The 21,211-nt window shown below is 39.9% G+C and overlaps 1 protein-coding gene across 6 annotated transcripts in view; it reads left to right on the forward strand.

The window, feature by feature from the left end:
- Positions 1 to 20,971, forward strand: part of dlgap1a (discs, large (Drosophila) homolog-associated protein 1a) — a 162,832-nt gene extending 141,861 nt beyond the window's left edge. For 5 of the 6 annotated variants that reach the window (XM_004565093.3, XM_004565092.3, XM_076876502.1 and 2 more), the window contains 5 exons: positions 911 to 1,192; positions 5,876 to 6,008; positions 7,936 to 8,027; positions 8,725 to 8,877; positions 13,388 to 20,971. In XM_004565093.3, the coding sequence (XP_004565150.1) occupies positions 911 to 1,192; positions 5,876 to 6,008; positions 7,936 to 8,027; positions 8,725 to 8,877; positions 13,388 to 13,612 (885 nt within the window). In that variant the 3' untranslated portion in view covers positions 13,613 to 20,971. Of the gene's footprint in view, positions 1 to 910; positions 1,193 to 5,875; positions 6,009 to 7,935; positions 8,028 to 8,724; positions 8,878 to 11,064 lie in introns of all 6 variants that reach the window. The other variant, XM_004565096.4, reaches the window with a different exon arrangement.
- Positions 20,972 to 21,211: the final 240 nt, after the last annotated feature.

Raw genomic sequence — 21,211 nt, forward strand, 5'->3', positions numbered from 1 at the left:
CTGAGAGCCTTTTTTTATCTATTAGTATTCAAAGGATAACAGTCTTTTACTGAAGTCCTTGTAGTCGAGGAATACCCAAACAAAACCCTTTCTTTCGTTTCTTACTTTCTGGATACTTGCAGGATGGCGTTACCTTGCCCTCCAGAAACACTGTGAGGAATTTCGGAGTAATTTTTGACCAGTACATTCCCTTCAGTGCATATAATAAACACATATGTAGGACTGCTTTCTTGTATTTGTGCAATATTTGAAGGCGCTCAACCTTCAAACAATCAATCAATCACAGCTTGAAGATGAGCCTGGCAACAAAATGTAAAACAAGAATATAGGCACCGAACTCAAATGGTGATATCGTTCTTTAAAAGTTTATCCAAAATGCAGTTTTGGGTTTTTTTAAGATGAAATGTCATAAAATAATTAATTATTGAGGGCATCAGTGCTTTTTTCTGTTAGTTGACATGACAGACATTCGGTTGGTGCAGTTTTGGTATTGAAACTATGACATAGCACATGATGCTACACTGATTATTGATGCTCAAAGCTACTTAAGAACAAATGTTGAGCTTTAAAAAGATCAATTTTGGCTTGAGATTGCGGTGGTATTTGGTTGCAGTTTTAATCGAGTAGAAATCGTCTTTTCATTTGAAAATTTCCTCAAAAGTAAAGTAAAAAAAGCCAAAAAACTAATAAAAATAACCAAATTTGGGCCTACTCCGTTATACTCATTAAACATATTACACTTGTAAAAAACATCATCTGTTTCTGAGGAAGTCAGTTGATTTTTTTTTTATGGCCCCTTCACTTCATCTCTAAATGAGGGTGAACATCATTTAGCAACAAATGCAAACAGGTATAACAGACCTGCACTGCTCACAAATCCACTGATTTCTGTACTCATTATTCCATCCAGGCAGATCTGGACATGCCAGACCTACTAGACACACCTATAAACTCCCCGGACACTGACATGGAAATACTGTCATCTCGTGCCATCCCTCGGCAATATTCCCGCGATGCCACCACTTCCACCGTCAGCATCCAGGGCTCAGGGAACCACTACCATGCCTGTGCCTCTGATGACTATGAGGATGTGGGCTTTGACCCATCCATCCTTCCCCCTCCAGACCCATGGATAGACAGTGTAACAGATGACCAACTTGATGTCAGTTTCAACAGTTCTGCTATACTGGAGGTATGTGGGAGAATATTCAGTGATACTATTTGGTTAACTTTAGTTTTACATTACATTTACAGTTGCGCTCATAAGTTTTGCCTATTTTCTAGATCAGGGGTAGGCAACCTTTCTGATGATGAGTGCCATCTAAAATTCCCTCAGAAGTCAATGTGCCATATGATTGCATTAGCAATAGATGTAATAACGCTGTATATTAACAGTTACACAATATATAGAAAAACCTAGAATAGAATTATATTTGTTGGCAGATGTTGGCAGCTATCAGCGAATAGTTACCAGCTATTTTGAAAAAAAAAAGACTTTTTATGTTTTTTTATGTTTATGGCCTCCTCACAACAATGATAAGAAAAATAAACTGGGCCAATATGGCATGTTTGTTAATACAGAGACACACATGTTAATGTGATCTCTGGTCTCCCACTCAGAGACACAGGTCTCCGAGTGTCCAGCATTCAGACGGCGACCTGAGGACTCATGTGAGAGAAAATCTGCTCACACAGATATGTAGAGCCAAATACTGTCAATAAAGCCTCTGCAATGTTCTGAAGACAGTTAACTTTGTCAGGTAGTGATGAACATGCAGCTCCATGAACACGCACAGCTGTGGATTCCAGCTGCGTCCGTAGTTCTACAAACTTTGACCCCCACAGAGTCGAGCTTTTCAGTTCAATCAGCTGCATTTCGATGTCCTCTGTGTCCAACCAGTTAATGCGAGACAAACCCAGCTGCTCATTAAAGCTTTTTGATTTGATTAGAAAAGAAAACATTGGTCCATACACCTAATACACCTGTTGTGCCGAGGGCTGGACTGGGACAAAACATCGGCCCGGGGATTTTGACTAGAGACCGGCCCACCAGGTATTACAGGAAAAGCCACGAACCCTTTGAATGAAAACAAACGCTGTTGTGACAGTAATGCACACAGTCTTGTTGGTCTATGTATGATTTCTATACATTTTACATCTAATAAAAACTTTGGTTGTAAGCTTCAGATAATTATTTAATAAAAGCGAGACATTTTAAATGAAAATAAGAAAGTATTTCTTTGTGCCCCCCTTTCCCTGTTAATGCCCTACATGCCCCCCTGGCAACACTTTGCTAGGCCCGCCCCTGCACAGTTACCAGCTGTCAGCTGCTTAGAAAAGGATCCTGGTGTTATTTGTCTCTCAGAAACAGTTTATAACTTCCCTTCAACTCATTCATGTCACCTAAAAGGTAAACCTGTTTCTCCATCACCTGTTCAGCTCTGATGGTTCAGTAAGGACATCTCCTGGTTTCATCTTCATGTTTCCCTCTCACCAGATAACCAAACCATATCATGACCAGCAGCTTTACAGCTGTGGCTCCAGCAAACATCAGCTGATACTAGAAAGTAATATTAAATAAATTCTAACAACAGCTGATCAAGCTTAAACGTGCTGCTGTTGTTTAGCGCGACATCCGCTGGTTTCCTCTTTCTGGCGCAAAGTGGGCGATAAACAAACAAGAGAGAAAAGCCGATCAGCTGATCATTGATCAGTTTCATGATTAAAGTAGCAACAGGAGAGAGAGGGGAGAGAATGAGAGAAGAAGAGGCAGCTGTGCAGCGTAAACACAGAATAACTCCAGCTTTGTGTCTTTTTCCATTCTAGCTGAAGTTCGGGACAAACTGTTCTTTTTCAGCTCAACATGAAACGCGTAATATTTTCTCTGAATACGAGACGATTCCAGTTTTTTACGGAACATTTGGCAACTCTACTAACTAACCTTATGAATAAAATAAAGTTCACTATCAGTAACATTATCGCACCCACCCAGCTGTATGGAAACTCCGTCATGCTAGCTAGCACGCAGTACGAGTTATTGTAACTGACTGTAAAAAGTCAGCACAACGAAAACAAACTCCACCTAAACTTGGTTTATATCTGACCCAGATAGACTGCAGGTCATAACTTCTTACCTGAAGTTCAGTTCACCTGACACTCGGACCTGCAGCTGCCTCGGGGCTCTCCTCCTCCTGCCTCCCCTTTCCCTCATCCACCTGCTGCCTCTGTGGAAGCTCCGCCATAGCCACCACCAAACAACTGAACAATGGACTGGCCACCGGTATGCCCGATGGCCAATCCAGCTATTGTCGTGCCATCAGTTAACCCTTAGCTGGCACACGTGCCCAGGGTTGCCGACCCCTCCTCTAGAGAATATGGATGCTAATACAAAAGCTTTTCTTTCACTAATGGTTAGTGGTTGGATGACACCATTGTCAAAAAAACTACCCAACTACCCCAATGACCCTGATCAAAAGTTTACATACCCTAGTTCTTAATAGTGTGTATTGCCTCCTTTAACTTCAATGACTGCTTGAAGTATTTTGTGGTTGTTGTGGATGATGCATTTTATTTTCGCAGATGGTAAAGCTGTCCATTCTTCTTGGCAAAATGCCTCCAGGTCCTGTAAATCCTTGGGCTGTCTTACATGACCTACATGTTTGAGATATCCCAAAAGTGGCTCAATGACATTGTAATCAGGAGACTGGGATGGCAACTCTAGAATATTTACTTTTTATCCTGTAAGAATTTAAGGTGGATTTAGTCTTGTGTTTTGGATTATTGTCATGTTGGAATGTACATGTGCATCCCATTGACAGCTTGCGGGCTGAGGAGTGCAAATTTTCCTCCAGTATTTTCTGATAACATGCTGGATTAATCTTGAAATCAATTTTGGACAGGTTCCCTGTGCCTGTGTAGCTCATACATCCCCAAATCCCCAATGTAAGTAATCCATCCCGGTAATGAGGCTTGCTTCCGAGTTATTTAGCATATTGTAAATAGGCTGCTTTGGGGCATTAGTGAAGTTGTGGTTTTCATCTGGGGACCATGTAGCCCATTGTTCTTCAAGTGCCCCTCTTTTTTTTTTTTCAGCGAGTCCTGTATGTCCGCTGTGGATATTTGTGGGTTTTTCTTTGCAATTTTCTGGCAGTTTTGGCTGAAGCTTTTGTTGGTGTACCTGTCCGTGGCTTGGTTTCACCATAATTCTACTTCTTAATTAGAGTTTGAACACTACAATTGTCTGGATACCTTTTTACGTCCTTTTCCTGTTTTATAAAGTTCAAGTTATCTTCTCCCACAGCTCCTTTGATAAATCTTTTTCTTTCTCTATGGCATCAGGGGAGGAAGACAGGACAAAGACATGCTGTGGAAGAGAGCAAGAGATTAATAATAACTAATGATTAAACACAGAATTGTGTGCAAACACATAGTGAGTGAAAAAAGTTGAGCAAATAAGAAATACTCAGTGCATCATGGGAAACCCTGAGCAGACTACACCTATTGCACCATAACTCTATGCTTTATCAAAAAGGAACGTTTTAAGCCTAATTTGAGTCTTTTAGATTGAATAGAATGAATAATTTATTCATGTTTAATCTGTTGATTTAACACACAGATCGATAAAAGTATTATTTTTATTAAACTTCAGTATTTTCTGGCTCAGACTGACTCACAGTGGTGCTGTTTCAATCTAAGGAGACTGCTGCAAATTAGAGTTTTGAAACTTTAAACTTGATTGGCAGATGGCCCCGCCCCTCCCTGTGCCTGGTTCTGCTGGATGTTTCTTGTTGTTAATAAAATGTTTCCTCCCCACTGTCGCCAAAGTGCGTGATCATAGGGGGTCATATGATTGTTGGGTTTTTCTCTGTATGTATTATTGTAGGGTCTACCTTACAATGTAAAGCGCATTGAGGCGACTGTTGTTGTGATTTGGCACTTTATAAATAAAATTGAATTGAATTAAGATAACCTTTATTAAGATAAGAATCCATCAATGGGTCCCTGCATGGCATGTACCACCAGCAGGTAGAAGTGGTTGATATAAAATATCCTACTAATTCCTGGACAAAGCTGGACTAAAAGACAGCAGACACCCTGGTAAAACAGCAACAACCTATAAGTGTAGAGGCTGGGGTCTGCCACACCAGGCAAGACCCTAGGTGCTAGCTGTGCAAAGACCCTGACACAATCCAGCACATAACGGCAAGATTCTAGCAGGCAAGGCATACATGTAACACCATAACCACGTGGCTTGGATATTATACAGAAACATCTGTGTCGAGTATGACCTAGAAGTCCTGAGGCAAAAATGGGAGACGTCCCCCAGGGTGGTTGAGAATGACCGAGTCCTGTGGGACTTCTAGATACGGATGGACAAACTGGTGATGGATTAGCCATCTGACATAGTGGTAGTGGACAAGCAGAGGAAGATGGCCATAGTGATAGTTGTATCTATACTAAGTGATAGCATTAGGAAGAAGGATCCTGAGAAGCTCGCTACCAAATACTAAGGGCAGAGAGAAACGCTAGAGAAGATGTGGCGGGTCAAGGCAACTGGAGTCCCCGTGGTAATCTTAGCACTTGAGGGAGTGACCCCCAAACTGGGCAAGTGGGAAATTATTATTGTTTGCGTATTTATTTGTGTATGTATGTAGATGCACTTTCTCTGATTTTATATGTTATATATTTATTTAACATAGCACAATAAAACAGCACTTTCTCTATCGTGCACATACAGATGGGGGCAGCTTGGGTTTCAGGAGTGTCCTCATGGCCAAGGCTAAATTCTTGTGACGTGAATTACAACTAACTTATCAACCCTGTAGAAAGTACAGTATACAGTTTTCTGTAGTGAGTTTCATTATTTAAATGGCAGGTGGTGCAGAGATCAGTTTGCCAGAGAGACGGACGGTGGTTTCTGAAGCTGCTGCAGGCTGAAACCGACCGCATGGAAGGCTGGTGTCGACAGATGGAACTCGACCAGCGGGAGAATGACCTGCCTGAGGACAGTACGTCTTTGTGTGTGTGTGTTGTTGTTGTTCTTCATGTCAAAAAATCTCTCTCAGACCCCATCCTTCGTGTGTGTGTGCTTTCCTAATGCTTGAATCCTCTTCCAGAGGTTTAGGAGGCAACATATAAATTTGATTGTTTCCTAGAATCTCATTCAATAAGTTGCGTTTGAGTCAACTGCTACTGAAATACTATAAATACAGTGTATTACCTCCATTGTGATGATATATCAGTTCAATTAAATCTTATTTATATAGCGCACAGAGTGTGAAACAGTTTGATAAGATTAGGCTTTCTGGAAAAGTACTTTTGCCCTCAGTGCTCGATAAATGGTAACATGACCAATATAGCGAGTATATTGGGTCCTAAAGCTGCAGAAGGTCACTGCTGAAAAGATTGGTTGTTAACAAAGTGCTGTATGGAAGCATACTAATGGAAGGGAAAAGTCTGCTAGCAAATGGTGCACAAGTAATAGAGACATCTGCAGCCTTAGGAAGATTGCCAAGAAAAGTGTCAATTACTTGAGAGAGATTCACAAGAGGTGGACTGAGGTTGCTTAATAACAGCTTAATAGTGTTCGTAATAAGCAAGTCTCAGTTTCAACTGTGAAGAGAAGGATCCGAGCTGCAGGTTTAACAGGACGAGTTGCAGCAAGAAAACCATCGCTAAGACATCAGAATAAGACAAAGAGACGTGCCTGGGCCATGAAACACCGCCATTACACTACTGAAGACTGGATTACGGAGTGATGAAGCAAAATTTGAAATCTTCGGTTCACCACGCAGGATTTTTGTACGCCAACAAGGAGGTGAAAGGATGGTTCAACAGCGTGTGGCATCAACTGTCAAACATGGAGGGGGAAGTGGGATGGTCTGGGGCTGTTTGCTGGATCCAGGGTCAGCAGTTTGTACAGAGTGAGAGGCTCCCTGAACCAAAACAGCTACCACAGCATTCTGCAGGCCCATGCAGGACCCTCTGGTATGCACCTATAGTTGGTCAGGGGTTCATCCTACAACAAGATAAGGACCAAAACATAAGTCCAAGCTATGCCAGAGCTACCTCAGGAAAAAAGAAGATGGTAAGCTTGAAAACACGGAGTGTCTCAGTCTCCGGACTTAAACCCCATCGAGCTGATTTGGGATGAACAGAAGTGTGAAAGCAAAGCAACCTACAAGGTCCACATTTATGGGAACTTCTGCAGCAGATATGGGAAGAACTTTCTGAAGAATATCTGATTTCTGTTGTAGAAAGAATGCCACGGGTGTGTACAGCTGTTATATCTACTAAAGGAGGCTACTTTGATGAGTCAAAAGTTTAGAATACACTTTGATCTATAAATTGATTCCATGATTATTTTTAACTCCAATTGCTTATTTGTGATTTGCTTTCATTTCAGAGTGCAATTAGACGCTAAACTGCATAATTTACAAGAAAAAAATTGGAAAAGTATTCCAAAACTTTTGACTGGTAGTGTAAATATATTGTATATATATTATATTTATTATAGTTATTGTTAGCCATTGATGCAATGACTATATTGTACTTTGTGTGTAATGAATGTAGTTTATGTGACAGTTTACTTTTCTGCGTTAAAATCAGAAAAATACGAATGGTTCCAAGATATTCTAATTTTACACTACTGTAAATAATAATATAGTCCTCAGGATTGTGTGTGACCAGGTAGTCAGCTCTGGTATGTAAAACAAATTCAAACAGTCATAAAATTGAGCATCAAGAGCAATGGCATTTAATGGGACAGGGTTACACCCACAATCAGAGTAGGTTCAAATGTCAAGCTCTCAGAAAAGCTCCTGAGGCTTAAACAAATTTGTTAGTTGCCAATCAGTGATGTTGTAGTATGTGCATGTTAAGAACAGATCAATATGTAGAAGAGTCTCTTTCTAAGCTCTGTGTCTGTGCTTATAGTCCTAGAGAAGATGAGAAGTGCTATGGGAAGTGCTCAGCTTCTGATGTCCCAGAAGTTTGAGCAGTTCAGGGAGCTGTGTGAGGAGAACCTGGTGAGTCTGAAGCAGTGGAAAGCGTTTTGTTTCTTCTAACTAAAAAAAAAAAATTTTTAAATTTCATTTCTTCCTTTTCCTTTTAATGAGCTTTTTAATTTCAAATTTTCCAATATTTTTCTTGTGTTTTCTAATGTTTAACCTTTTAAATTGTTTCATTTACTGAAGAAAAAACCTTTACTTTGATTATACAGTGAATATTTGATTGACTGATCAACTGAATGTAATAAAATATTAGTAATGGCAAATGGTAATTAATGCCAAGCTTATCATACAAAATGTCATCATATATTTCTATAACTGCATACCAGTATCTTTTACTATTTCAAGTCAAGTCAAGTAGTGTTTTATTGTCAGCCCAACAATATATACGCTCAAGTATGCGGTGGGACGAAATATTGTCCTCCTGGATCAAATGTGTGTAAAAATAATAAAATGAAAATGAAAAAATTCAAATATACATTTAAACAACCATACAGAAATAAGATAAACTAAGAATAAGTACAGGAGTGTTGTACTTGAATAGAAATAGAGTAAGAATAGAAAAGAATGAGAATATTTACAATACACAGACAGAATTCACAGACAAGTTTTTTGAGATACTATATATACAAAGTTTAACATGAGAGTGTGTATAACAACTTTTTATTCATTTTCTTGTTTTTTTTCTATTCTTCCTGCTTATCTACTGTCATAGAACCCCAAAGCCCACCCTCGTCCAGTAGCCTCAGATCTGGCCGGTTTTTGGGATATGCTTCAGTTGTCAATCGAGAACATAAGCCTCAAATTTGATGAGCTTCACCAGCTCAGAGCCAACAACTGGCGGCCCTTGGATCCCCCAGACAGAAAGGTACATTCACAACTTCCATCATCCATTGGCTACATGATTGCTGATCCAGCTCTTTCACTGCATTACTTGCCAAAAGATGACCTCTGTCGGTTCCTTCAAACCTTTTTAAGCATTCACTGCTGACACATTAGAGGTCAAAGATTCCTGCTCAAAACATTCCTAAAACTAATATGTGTGGCTACACATCATGATTTTGACTTATAATATTAATAATAATAATAATAATGCATTTATTATATTTATTTATATATTTAAATACTATTTAAGTCAGTTTTACACAAGTTCAGTTGATATATACACAATACACTAGACTTGACATGGTACCTGCATTTAATTAAAATAATTAACCTTAAGCTAAGTGTAAATATTGAAAATAAAGGTTTGAGTCATGACAGCACAGAATCTTAGAACAAGCAGTTTTCCATAACTCTCAAATGACTGAAAGCTACAGATAACCTTCTAGTGACGTGCCTCTGTTACAGCCTAAAGCAAACCTCATGTGACTCTGTCAGACTTCATGTCCGACTTAATGATTTAAAAAAATAAAAATAATATAAAAACTTGGTTCACTGTGTTGACATCAGAGAAAAGTAAGCAACACTAAAACAATTGTCTCCCCCAGGACTGTAATCAGAAAAAAACATCTGGCTCTATGATAGTACAGTCCTTGTTATTGTCATGTTCTGTAAAAAAGTCATGATGATTGTTGAAGATCCAAAAAGTTAAATGTTGCTGGATCTGTTTGTTTTAAGCATCTAACTGTTGAACTCACAGGGGTCTGAGTGTGATGATGTCAGACTGCTTAGTGACATAAATGTGCCTGCAAAGTTGTTGGAAGGCTTAAATACTGAACATGAGCAAACACAGTCAGATAAAAATGAAAAAATATTCAGTGTGACAACCAGGATCTGTTTCTTATACTTGATTTAATCTGTCCAGGGTTTACAAGATTGCAAACTGAAAGCACTTTGCCTTTTTTAACAGTTACTATTACACAAACTGTTCATTTTAAGGTCCTTATTCATGTGTGTTCTTAAGCCCCTCTCAGACGTGCATCCACTGATGTTAATTGTATGACATATTAATATGTTTGATCGTGAGTAACAAAAGAAACCAGTCCATTTATTTCATATATGTTTACCAACCAATTTATTAGGTATACTTGTTCAACTCCTTGCAAATATCTAACCGGATAATCACATAGGAGCAGCTCAGTTCATGTAGACATGTCAACATGGTCAAGATGTCCTGCTGAGCATCGGAATGTGGACGAAAGGTGATTTGAATGTATTCTCAAATGGCCTTCTCAGTCACCAGATCTCAATCTAATATAGGATGTGGTAGAATGGGACCCACATATCGTGAGGAATGTTTCCGGCAACTTGTTGAATCTATGCCATGAAGAATTGAGGCAATTCTGAAGGCAACAGAGAGTCCAACCTGGAACCTACACATTAAACAGCCAGTGTACAAATTGCAAATTGCATTCATACCAGTCATGAAGTTATAAGTTATGCTGACACTCTCACACCTTTAACTCAGATGTAAGGTGAGCCTACACTAATGTTTCACTGTTAGCAGAATAAAATGAACACAGTCTTTGAGTGTCAGACTCAGTGAAGGCAGCAGTAGGGGAAATAGGAGCGTCTACTCATTACTTTGGATGGTGACCTACTTTGGAACATCCCTTAAGGTTCACAGGTTGTGTAAGGGTTTTTCTGTGTAGAGATTATCTAAATAACAATAACAGCATAATTACTGTACTTTCACCAAAGAGTGTAGGTGTGGAATTATTTTTGCAATCACTCTGGTATCATGTTTTGATTTTCCTTGTTTACAAAAACTGAGAAAATGTCAGGAAAAAAAATCATGTTTTGGCTTAAAATCTCTATCCATGTAAAGTTGGCAGGGTGTCCTAACAAAAGTCACAAAAAACAAAAGCATCTGACAATTTTGCCCCCTTCCCCACTTGAAAAAAAAGAACAAGAAAAAAACTTTTATCATTAATGTGAATGACAGCTGAGGTTTCTGTGGTTATACAGATACTGTTGCCTGTGCATACGTGTGAGTGGATCTGTAAATGTTGCAGATGTTCAGCATCATTGTGAATATTAACTGGCTTTTTAATTTGCTCTCATTGTTGTCTTTTTCTTTCTTGTGTGTGTTTTTTTGTGTGTGTATTGACAGTGAAGGTGCTTGCAAACATCAGTCAACATAAGAGCAATGCCAACAGCACAAGGCCTTGACCCCTGTGGGCCTCCTAGGATTCATCATGTCTGTCTTTCCATCCATCTATCCATGCTGCTCTCTGCTCTTGCTTCCTTCTTTCACTTACAGCCACCTTCCTGTCTGTGGCTTTTTGCTTTGTTTGTTGTGTGGCTAAAACATTTTACAGGACATCAAACTGCTACACACCAGTTCACAGTAGGTGCATTTATAAGGAAATGAAGCTCAGGCTAACCCTTTATGATTGAAGTATAATTCAAATATTTTATTTCCAATGTACACAGCAAGTCTTCTCATTCTTCTGTTACTTCAATCAATAGCAGATTTTTATTTGCATATCTTTCCATTTAGTTAGTACAGTCCCGATCAAAAGTTTAAGCCCACTTAAGAAATGGCCAAAAATCATATTTTGCATGGTTGGATCTTAACAAGGTTCCAAGTAGAGCTTCAACATGCAACAAGAAGAAATGGGAGCAAAACATTTTTTGAGCCTGCAATTTATTGAAAACAACACTAAAACTGGAACAGGCTGTTTTACAGCTGATCAAAAGGTTAGGCCCACACCTCCAAAAAACCTGTAAGGCCCCCCCCCCCCCAAACAGAAATCAAAGTTCCAAACATGAACTCTGTAATGAGTAGCTCCACCGTTATTGTTGAGCACTTGGAAATTTGTTGCGGCATGCTTGATGCAAGCTTTTCCATGAAGTGAGTGGTGAAGACGGCCGCACGAAGGGCATCTACTGTTCTCAATTGGATTTAGATCAGGGGAACATGCAGGGTGATATTATTCTCCTGGAAGAAGTCCCTTGTCCAGCGGGGATTGTGCACTGTAGCACTGTCCTTTTGAAAAACCCAGTTGTTACCACACAGACGAGGGCCCTCAGTCATGAGGGATGCTCTGCAACATCTGGACATAGCCAGTGGCCGTTTGACGCCCCTGCACCCCTGAACTCCATTGCTCCACTGAAGGAAAAGCACCCCAGACCATTATGGCACCCCCGTCCACTGTGGCATGTAGAAAACATCTCAGGTGGGATCTGCTTGTCGTCCCAGTAACGTTGGAAACCATCAGGACCATCAAGGTTACGTTTTTTCTCATCAGAGAATAAAACTTTCCTCCACCTTTCAGTGTCCCATGTTTGGTGCAAAGGGTCAGTTGTGTGGCGTTCAGGGAGACGAGGCCTTGTTTTGTTTTTGAAGCCCTTCAGTCTCAAATGCAGTCTGATGGTTATGGGGCTGCACCAGTAACGGCCTTAATTTGGGTCGAGGATCGTCCAATGCCTTGATGGACAGCCAATTATATTGTCTGGCTCAGTGCTGAGACATTTTTTTGGGTCTTCCACTTGACTTTTTAGCCACCAGGATCATTTAAAAAAGTCCAAATGACTGTCCTACTGCGTCCCACCTCACTGCTTATGCAGTTCAACAACCCGACCACGTTCAAAAAGGGAACGTTTTTTGCCTTTGCCATCATTAATTGTATCATTTCAATTATATGATTTTTGTAATTTAGCTAGCTTAAAGAGCAGCAATAATTTTAGCAAAATTGTCGAAAGTTTTGTTTTCAAGCCCGCCTTCAGTTCATATTTTTAGCAATTAAAATGAGACGGTACTCGCATTTTAATAGCTGGGATCAGCAGGAAGTGTAAAAATGAAGAGAAAAGACTGAAGCACAGAGCTATAAAATAATTATTTCAGGACATTTATGGTGCCATAGAGTGGAATCTAAATATTGAATAAATTGGAGCTATATCAGTCCTGCAAGGAAATAAAGAAAATGTCATATGTGCAGGAGCAGTCCTTGCCACATGATAGATAGGAAAGATGCATGCACACAGACAAAAGGACCCTTTCTCACTTGAACATATCTAGCTTACAATCATGCCAAAGCCTTGTTTGTTCAGACAAATACATGTCTCTGTCAGAGGTATGACTTCAGCTGTCTTCAAGCATATAGATTGTTACACAGCAACCAAAAAACCTTATTTGAAAGAGAAAATGGAAAGATTCTGATAATCAGTGGGTGACTCATGCAGAATTCTACAGAATGGAAGTCATCTTAACTCATTCTCATTCCTAGGCATACATTAGCACGCACACACACACACACACACACACACGCACGCACGCACGCACACGCACACACACACGCACGCACGCACACGCACACACACACACACACACACACACACACACACACACACACACACACACACACACACACAAATAAGTATGTCTTTTTCCTGAAATGTTCTGCCCTTCCCTCCTACCATCCCCCTCCCAGGAGAGGCGGCTCCCACCTCCAGTGCCAAAAAAGCCACCCAAGGGGCCCCATCATCACCCCCCTCTGGCCAGAGACCGCTCACTGGAAAGCTCAGAGAAACAGCGGCAGGAGGCCAGGAAGCGCCTGATGGCCGCCAAGAGAGCAGCATCTGTACGACAAAACTCAGCTACAGAGAGCGCTGACAGCATCGAGATCTACATCCCTGAGGCTCAGACAAGGCTATGAGGACACTGCCAGAGCCACACAGGGTTGACACGCAGTACACACCATTCACACAGAACACAACAAATGTATGGTTGTCCACACAAAGGAAAAGGGTTTAGACGCATCTGGATATATTATTTCATTATGCACAATGCACTCTGAGGATAAATAGAGCTGGAACATTGATGGAACATGTGCCCTTTCCCAATGCTCACCTGTCTCCTGACTGATTTAGTTACCTGTAAATGTAACCATGCTTCCTCTGGATCCAAACTCATGGTCCACATGGTCCAAACTCGGTCATGTTTAAACATTCTTTACAGCAGCTACATGGCAGACACCCCAAAATTGGTTTTAAAATTTCAGTTTATATTCATCAGTTTTCACAGAGTGAGTGTATAGTAGGGAACACTCTCCTGACTGGAGTTTCACAGGTGGGATCTATCTCATAATCAGGTGTTGAACCATAACACGAGTTTGACTTAACAAGTTTACATATCTACAGAGGAAGCAGGTCTTCTTCCACGGGGTATAGCACGTTCATGCACTGTCTATAAATGAGTGGCTGTGCTTTCCAGGTCACAAAAATGAAATCAGCCAACCTAATCTTTAGCTCCACTAGACTCGTGTTCAAAATGTGTCAACTCCTCTCATTAAATCCCTTAAATAAATTTCTCCAAAAGTTATCATGGTATATTAGCTAATTTTATCACTTTTGAAAGGACTTGCTGAATCAGGTAGTTCATATTAGGCCTCACACAGACACTTGCTCAAATACGATCACTCCTGACTCCAAAGTAACAAAGGTGGTGATTGGTTTCATAAGGGTAGCCCAAAATCCAGTGGGTGAAGTAACTGTGGTTATGCTGTTTGTTGCCATGTTGCATTGCAATAGTAACCAGGGACAGAAAAACTCATTCTAGCACCTTTTATGTTTTTTACTTGTGTTTTTGTAGCCTCTGTAGATCCCACACAGGAGACAGGAAGGCATGGGGTCAGATCCCTGAAATCTGCACCGCTGAATGGTGACGCTATGAAATCCAAACGTTCATTCTTTTAATTGTTTGGGGTTATCAGCTGAACAGATTTGGTCAGATCATACAGGTGTCTTTTAAATGCCTTTTTAACTTGTACAAATGAGTACTGCACAGAAGTGATGGACAATCTTACATAAACACACAGAAGTAATAATAATCTTGTGTGACATGAAAACACTTCACATGCCACTCATACATAATGAACACATGAGTGCTCACAGGCAATTTCTTTGGTCTTGTGGCTGAATGAACACTGCAGACTGGTGTCGTATAAAACAGCGTATCACTCCCCCCTCTGGAGAATGCCGTGATCACGATTGTTCATCTTCCTCTCCATCTCCACGTAATTATCAACTAGTATTTCCTTCCTCTAGATGAACCCTCTTAAAAATGACTGAAATGGTTTAAGAAGATCTCTGTTATTTTGCAAATTTCAATACAATTTTATAGTTTGGACATCCTTCAGTGGACAAACAGAGACAGAGACACTGCTAACACAAGCCTTCAGACAACTTCACTGGAGCTTTTCCATATTTGAGTAGTTTCAAGCCTGTCTGACATGGTTGCTCTGTCTCTGCAGTTCAATGCTGTGCTGACCAAAACAACAACAAAAAAACCAACTTATAAATAAACAGAATTTTATTTTAATGCTTCTTGTGTAAGCAGAAAGCCTTCACATGAATTATTAAGTGCTCATACTGTCAGAAAGGCAGCAGTGTGTCATAAAAGTGTTTGTATCACCACCTGTGCACAGGTTTGCAAATCCTCCCTTTCTTTGGTTTGACTTTAGTTTGTTTCTCCTTGTTGGCTTTCAAGGTGATTTGTCTTTTACCAGGTACTGAAACAGTGTTGGGCAGAGTGCATTGATGGTGCTGAGAGAGATACAGTACATACAGTTGTGGTCAGACGTTTACTGACACTCATCATGGGCATGAATATCACAGTAATTTGGGGCTTTTACTCATTTCTTTTAACTGTTCTTTTTCCAGGGTGGCCTGTGCCACATACATCTTTAATGGACTTAAAAAACAAGTTTGAGTTTATTTTGGATTTTCTTTCATCCACACAGGGTCAAAATTATACATGCAACCTCAAACGCGTACTCCTACGTGTTATTTGGTTAAATGTCCCCTTAGCAAGCTGCACCTCGACCAGACGCTTTTGGTACTCATAAACAATGTTTGATGATGTTTGAGTACTGCTCTTGGCAGAATTGGAAAAGTTCATTTAAATGAGTTAATCAGTTAGTCCACACATTTACAGTAGGGTTCGAGTCCAGGGATTTGGGAAGACCATTCCAGAATCTTAATGTTTTCCTGCTTTATCTATTCCAAAAAGTTTTGATTTGTGTTTGGGATCATTGTCTTTTTTTCACCCATCTAGCTGTTGGTTCGAGTTGAAGTTGAGGTTTGGAGGTTGTCCTCCATTATTCCATCCACTTTGTGCAATGTACCACTGGCAGCATGATGCTGCCACCACCAAATCAAATCAAATCAAATCACTTTTTATTGTCACATCACATGTGCAGGCACACTGGCACAGCACATGCGAGTGAAATTCTTGTGTGCGAGCCCCACAAGCAACAGAGATGTGCAAACACAACAACACAAACGAGCAAAATACAAGAATGGCCAACCTGAAACTAATAAATATATGTACAATATATAATAGTATATGCATTTCTGGATGTGTATACTAAATATTTTCCTACGTGTGTGTGTGTGTGTGTGTGTGTGTGTGTGTGTGTGTGTGTGTGTGTGTGTGTGTGTGTGTGTATACACATTTTTACAAATTAAATAGTAAAAAAATAAAAATAAAATAATAATAATAATAATAATAATAAAATATATAAAATATACAGAGTTGAATATGTGCAAAACAAGTGGCATTTATATACAGTGTGGAGTGCATAATGTTAAAGTTCCAGTAGTGAAGCTGAGGTGTCTATGACGTGTTCAGCAGTCTGATGGCCTGATGGAAGAAGCTGTCTCTCAGTCTGCTGGTACGGGACCGGATGCTGCAGAACCTCCTTCCTGATGGAAGCAGTCTGAACAGTTTATGGCTGGGGTGACTGGAGTCCTTGATGATCCTCCCCGCTTTCCTCAGGCACCGCTTCCTGTAGATGTCTTGGAGGGAGGGAAGCTCACCTCCAATTATCCGTTCAGAGCACCGCACTACTCGCTGGAGAGCTTTGCAGTTGTAGGCGGTGCTGTTGCCATACCAGGTGGTGATGCATCCAGTGAGGATGCTCTCAATGGCACAGTGATAGAAGGTCCTGAGGATGCGGGGGCTCATGCCGAATCTTTTCAGTCTCCTGAGAAAGAAGAGGCGCTGCTGCGCCTTCTTCACTGTTTTGTTTGTGTGTACTGACCACGTAAGATCCTCAGCCAGGTGTACGCCAAGGAACCGGAAGCTGCTCACTCTCTCCACAGCAGCGCCGTTGATGGTGATGGGGGTGTGTACTTCTCTGCACCTCCGGAAGTCCACTATCAACTCCTTTGTCTTTGCGACGTTGAGGGTGAGATGGTTGTCTTGACACCAGTGGGTCAGGGCGCTGACCTCCTCCCTGTAGGCCGTCTCATCACCGTTGGTGATAAGACCCACCACTGTAGTGTCGTCCGCAAACTTCACAATGATGTTGGAAGTCACCATGCTTAACAGCTGGTACAGTGTTATTAACGCTGCAAGCATCACCTTTACTCCTCCAAGCATAGCTCTCGTTATTGTGGCCAGATTGCTCAGCTAATGTCTCCCTGGCCACGTTCACCAGAAGGTTTTCCATTTGGGCAACTGCAAATTTCAGTCAAGCTTGAAGGTTTCAATTTTGGAGAGTAGACTTTTTGCTTGGTCAGTAGCCTTTGATCCCCAGCTATTTAAAACACACTTTACCATGGACAGTGACGCTGGTATTCCAGCAGTTTACAGCTCATGCCAGGCTTGAGCCTGAGTGGTTCCTGGGTTGTTCCTGAACATCCTGAGTAATTTCCTCTCATTTGAGGGTGAAGGTGGTAACACATCTGAATAACTTGTACTCGTGTACAGTTGTTTGAACTGATGATTTGGAAACTGTAGTGGTTTAGAAATAGTTTTAACAGATTTTCCAACTTGTATAAATTTATAATTCTCCTTAGATCTTCACTGAGTTCCTTAGACTTTACCATTGCTCTAACTATTCATCAATCCAGTAGGTGCTGGAAAATAATGTTTATGCTTCAAAGAACAACTACCACTGTCAGACATGATCACTAATGAGAAGTTGATATGTAAGTGGACGGGTTCTTAGCACTTTTCTACTCTACTTGAACACTTAAAGCACTTTATACAACTTACCACATCATCTACGTCTACATACAAGTGATTTCTATGTTACATTCATACACACATTAGACAGCATCAGACAGCATCCTGCCCAAGGATGCTTAGACATGAGACTGGAGTAGCCAGGGATTGAACCACCAACCTTCCAATCAGTACCATGACCCTGTCTGGATTAGAGAAAACAAAAAAATCAAAATAAATTCAAACTTGTGCACTCAATTCTTTTTTTAGTTTTCTAAAATAATTCCGGAAAAGAAAGAACAGTAGAAAAAAGAAAGAATTGTGATCATGAAAAGCTCAAAATTTCCATTACATTTATGCCCATGAGGAGTTTATGCAAACTTCTAACCTCAACTGTAACAGATGACCTTGCCATGATTTGAAGCTGAAGTAAAGCCACAGTAGTTATGCACTAAAAGTGTTCAGCTGATCACCCTTTACATTTGTTTACATTCACTGAGGTAAAATACTGAAATTTATTTGGGTTAAAACCAATAATGACATTGATATAAGCTTACCTGAGCTGTTCAAAAATGTATCATACGTTTTTGGACAGAAGGGGCTCAAAATTTAGTTTTCAGTAGCCATCCAGTGATAGCCATATATATTTTATTTTAACCACAACTATTATCTTTTCCTAAAATAGCCAAGTAGCTAAGTAGGTTTAGTGCCTGGTCAAACAGTGAGTGAAAACAAAGTTCAAGTGTATGACTAATAGAAAAATTTGACAGCCAGTGATCTTGTGTGGGATGTTAACGCTCTAGCTTGTGTTACCAGGCCATAAAGTAAACTTTATTGCATGTGATTCTGACTACAAAACACAACAAATTCATGCCAGAAGCAGAAATTATGATTCGGTTGGTTAATAATCTACAATGTAAAATATTCTTGTTGGATTATAGTTGCAAAACTAAAATAGAAGTTTGTAATTTGAGGGTTGAAGAGAGGTGGTAAGCCATTTGATTCTGTCATGAAACTCTCAGAAGCAGCTAGCAGCTACTTCATTCATGAAAAGCTGTTTGCTCACCTTTTGGTGCCCCAAGTTGAGTTCAATGGGGCATTTGCACCATATGCAAAGTGAAAGTACTTGTGAATTCAGCTGCATTAGCAACTCAAATATTAGCCCTTGTTAGCCAACAGGATGAGGAAAAGTACAGACAATAGTTGGAATCAAGAGAAAGAAACATATTTTCACACCTTATCATGAAGCCCTCTATGCCCTTTTTTAAATTTGCTATCTTTACATCAGATATTTGAAACAGATGGTTCCAGCTGCGCTCAATAAATTTGTCTTCTACGTCTGGAAGCTTCGGGAGAGAATTCACAGTCAGCGGTTGAATTCCATCTAATGGGTTTTGCCAAATGCATTTCAGTTTGCCTGATTACAGAGACTTTGTGTGTAATTGCACCTTATGAATACTTTTCTTAAAGTTTGGTGAAATGCATCATAACCCTGATGATGTCATCAGGTTTATCGTAGTTTGGGCTCGTTAAAAACACATCGTTTGGTGGTGTTAACAAAGAGACACTGTCTGATACTAATGGGTAAAGGTTTGAATCCACGTTGCTTTGATTCTGATTTTGTCTCTTTGGAATTAAAATATGTCAGTGTGCCAAAGTCTTGGAGTACCCAGAAAAACCAGATTGAAGCTTATTAAGTTCAGTATGTTTGGGCTGATCACATTTTTGCAGACTTCTCCTTCAACAGAAATAACTCAGTACTGACGTGAAGTTGCTGCCTGTTACTGCTTACACATAATGAGACATTTTGACCTGGGTACTAAAATGAGAAGACATTCCAATTTCATCTGGGTCTTAGATTTGACTTCTTGGCTAAGAAGCTGCTTCATCAGTGACAAAGGAAAATGTTTAGGGCCAAGCTGATTCTCTCTGAGCCACTTCATGTTGTTAAACTGTGATAATGACATTTATACTACTACAACTGCTATGTATACCAACATGTATCTATTAACAAACTGCCATTCATTTCTTCAACAATCTGGAAATCATCAGTAGGATTCAGAGAATTCTGCAGATGATTCTAAGATAATAATGATGAAGTGTTGTTAATGAAAGTATTCTGTATTATTTTCTTCTTTTGTAATGATGAGGTGTGTGTGTTAGCGTGTGTGGTGAAGGAACGTAATTTTGTACAGGATTTGATTACCTCTGTGTTTTAATGATAATGACAGTGAGCCATATTCAGCGTAAAACACCTTTCTTATCAAGATGAAAGGGCCATACCACTGCAGATTGAATATGCTTTGGATTTTTGGTTTTTGCATTTACAGAATCATTTCTTTTGTATTCCAGTAGCAAGCTTACTGTCTGTGAGTTTGGGGAGACGTGTTGAGTGCGGACAACATGACACAAATGTGAGCAGGAAGCAGGGAGACATACATTTTTAATGTCCTGTATTAAAATTTGCACGTTTCTCAAATTAAAGTGTTGGTTGGACATGCAGAAATGACTGCTAAATAAAAGCTAAACTAAGATTATTAAAAGTGATAAAAACAAAAATGTTAAAGAGCTGTGGAAGATCAGGGCTGCCAGAGAAAATGTAAAGAAAATATCTCTGTTTTGTTGTATCTGTGACAAACAGACATGACAAACAAGAGGAGAATGTTCTGTGACTGATTTGCTAACATTGCACTAACTCACTGGCAGTACAAGTTAATTTCAATAATGACAACCACTCGAGAGCAGTGCAAATTAGCAGGTCAAAGCTATATATTAAAATTCACAAGAAGATCCAATGATTTTAATGATTCTCTAACAGGAAAGAAAGCGTGCTGGAGTTGCTCAGGCAGGTCATTCTACAACTGAGGAGTGCAGCAAATTGTCTTTAAGCGTGAAGTGGGAGCAGCTCCCTGGTTGCTGGTGAGGAGCGCTCGCTGCACTCTGGTTTGTATGCACAGCAGTTCCAAAATGCATTGTGGAGCCAGACATTCTGAACAGTTTAGAATCTATTTATTGATTTGTGGTTGATATCTGGTAAAGGGTTTTATATTTAACGTACTAAAAACTGAAAATAGATCTGCAAAAAATGAATGAACTAAAATGGAATAAATAATACAGAAGAAGTATTAATATTTGTTAGTTTGGTCAAATGATATCACAGCTTGCCTGATGAGACTTTGATGGATGTGTTTGCTAAGACTCTATAAGAGTGAGTCACCACTTTAAAAATTCTCTGTGTTTTTATTGTAACACCTATTTTGATTTTCTAAAATCTTGTTTCTGATATGTGCCTGGCATACAATAA

Source organism: Maylandia zebra, linkage group LG18 (assembly GCF_041146795.1).
Source record: "Maylandia zebra isolate NMK-2024a linkage group LG18, Mzebra_GT3a, whole genome shotgun sequence".
NCBI classification, from domain to species: domain Eukaryota; kingdom Metazoa; phylum Chordata; class Actinopteri; order Cichliformes; family Cichlidae; genus Maylandia; species Maylandia zebra.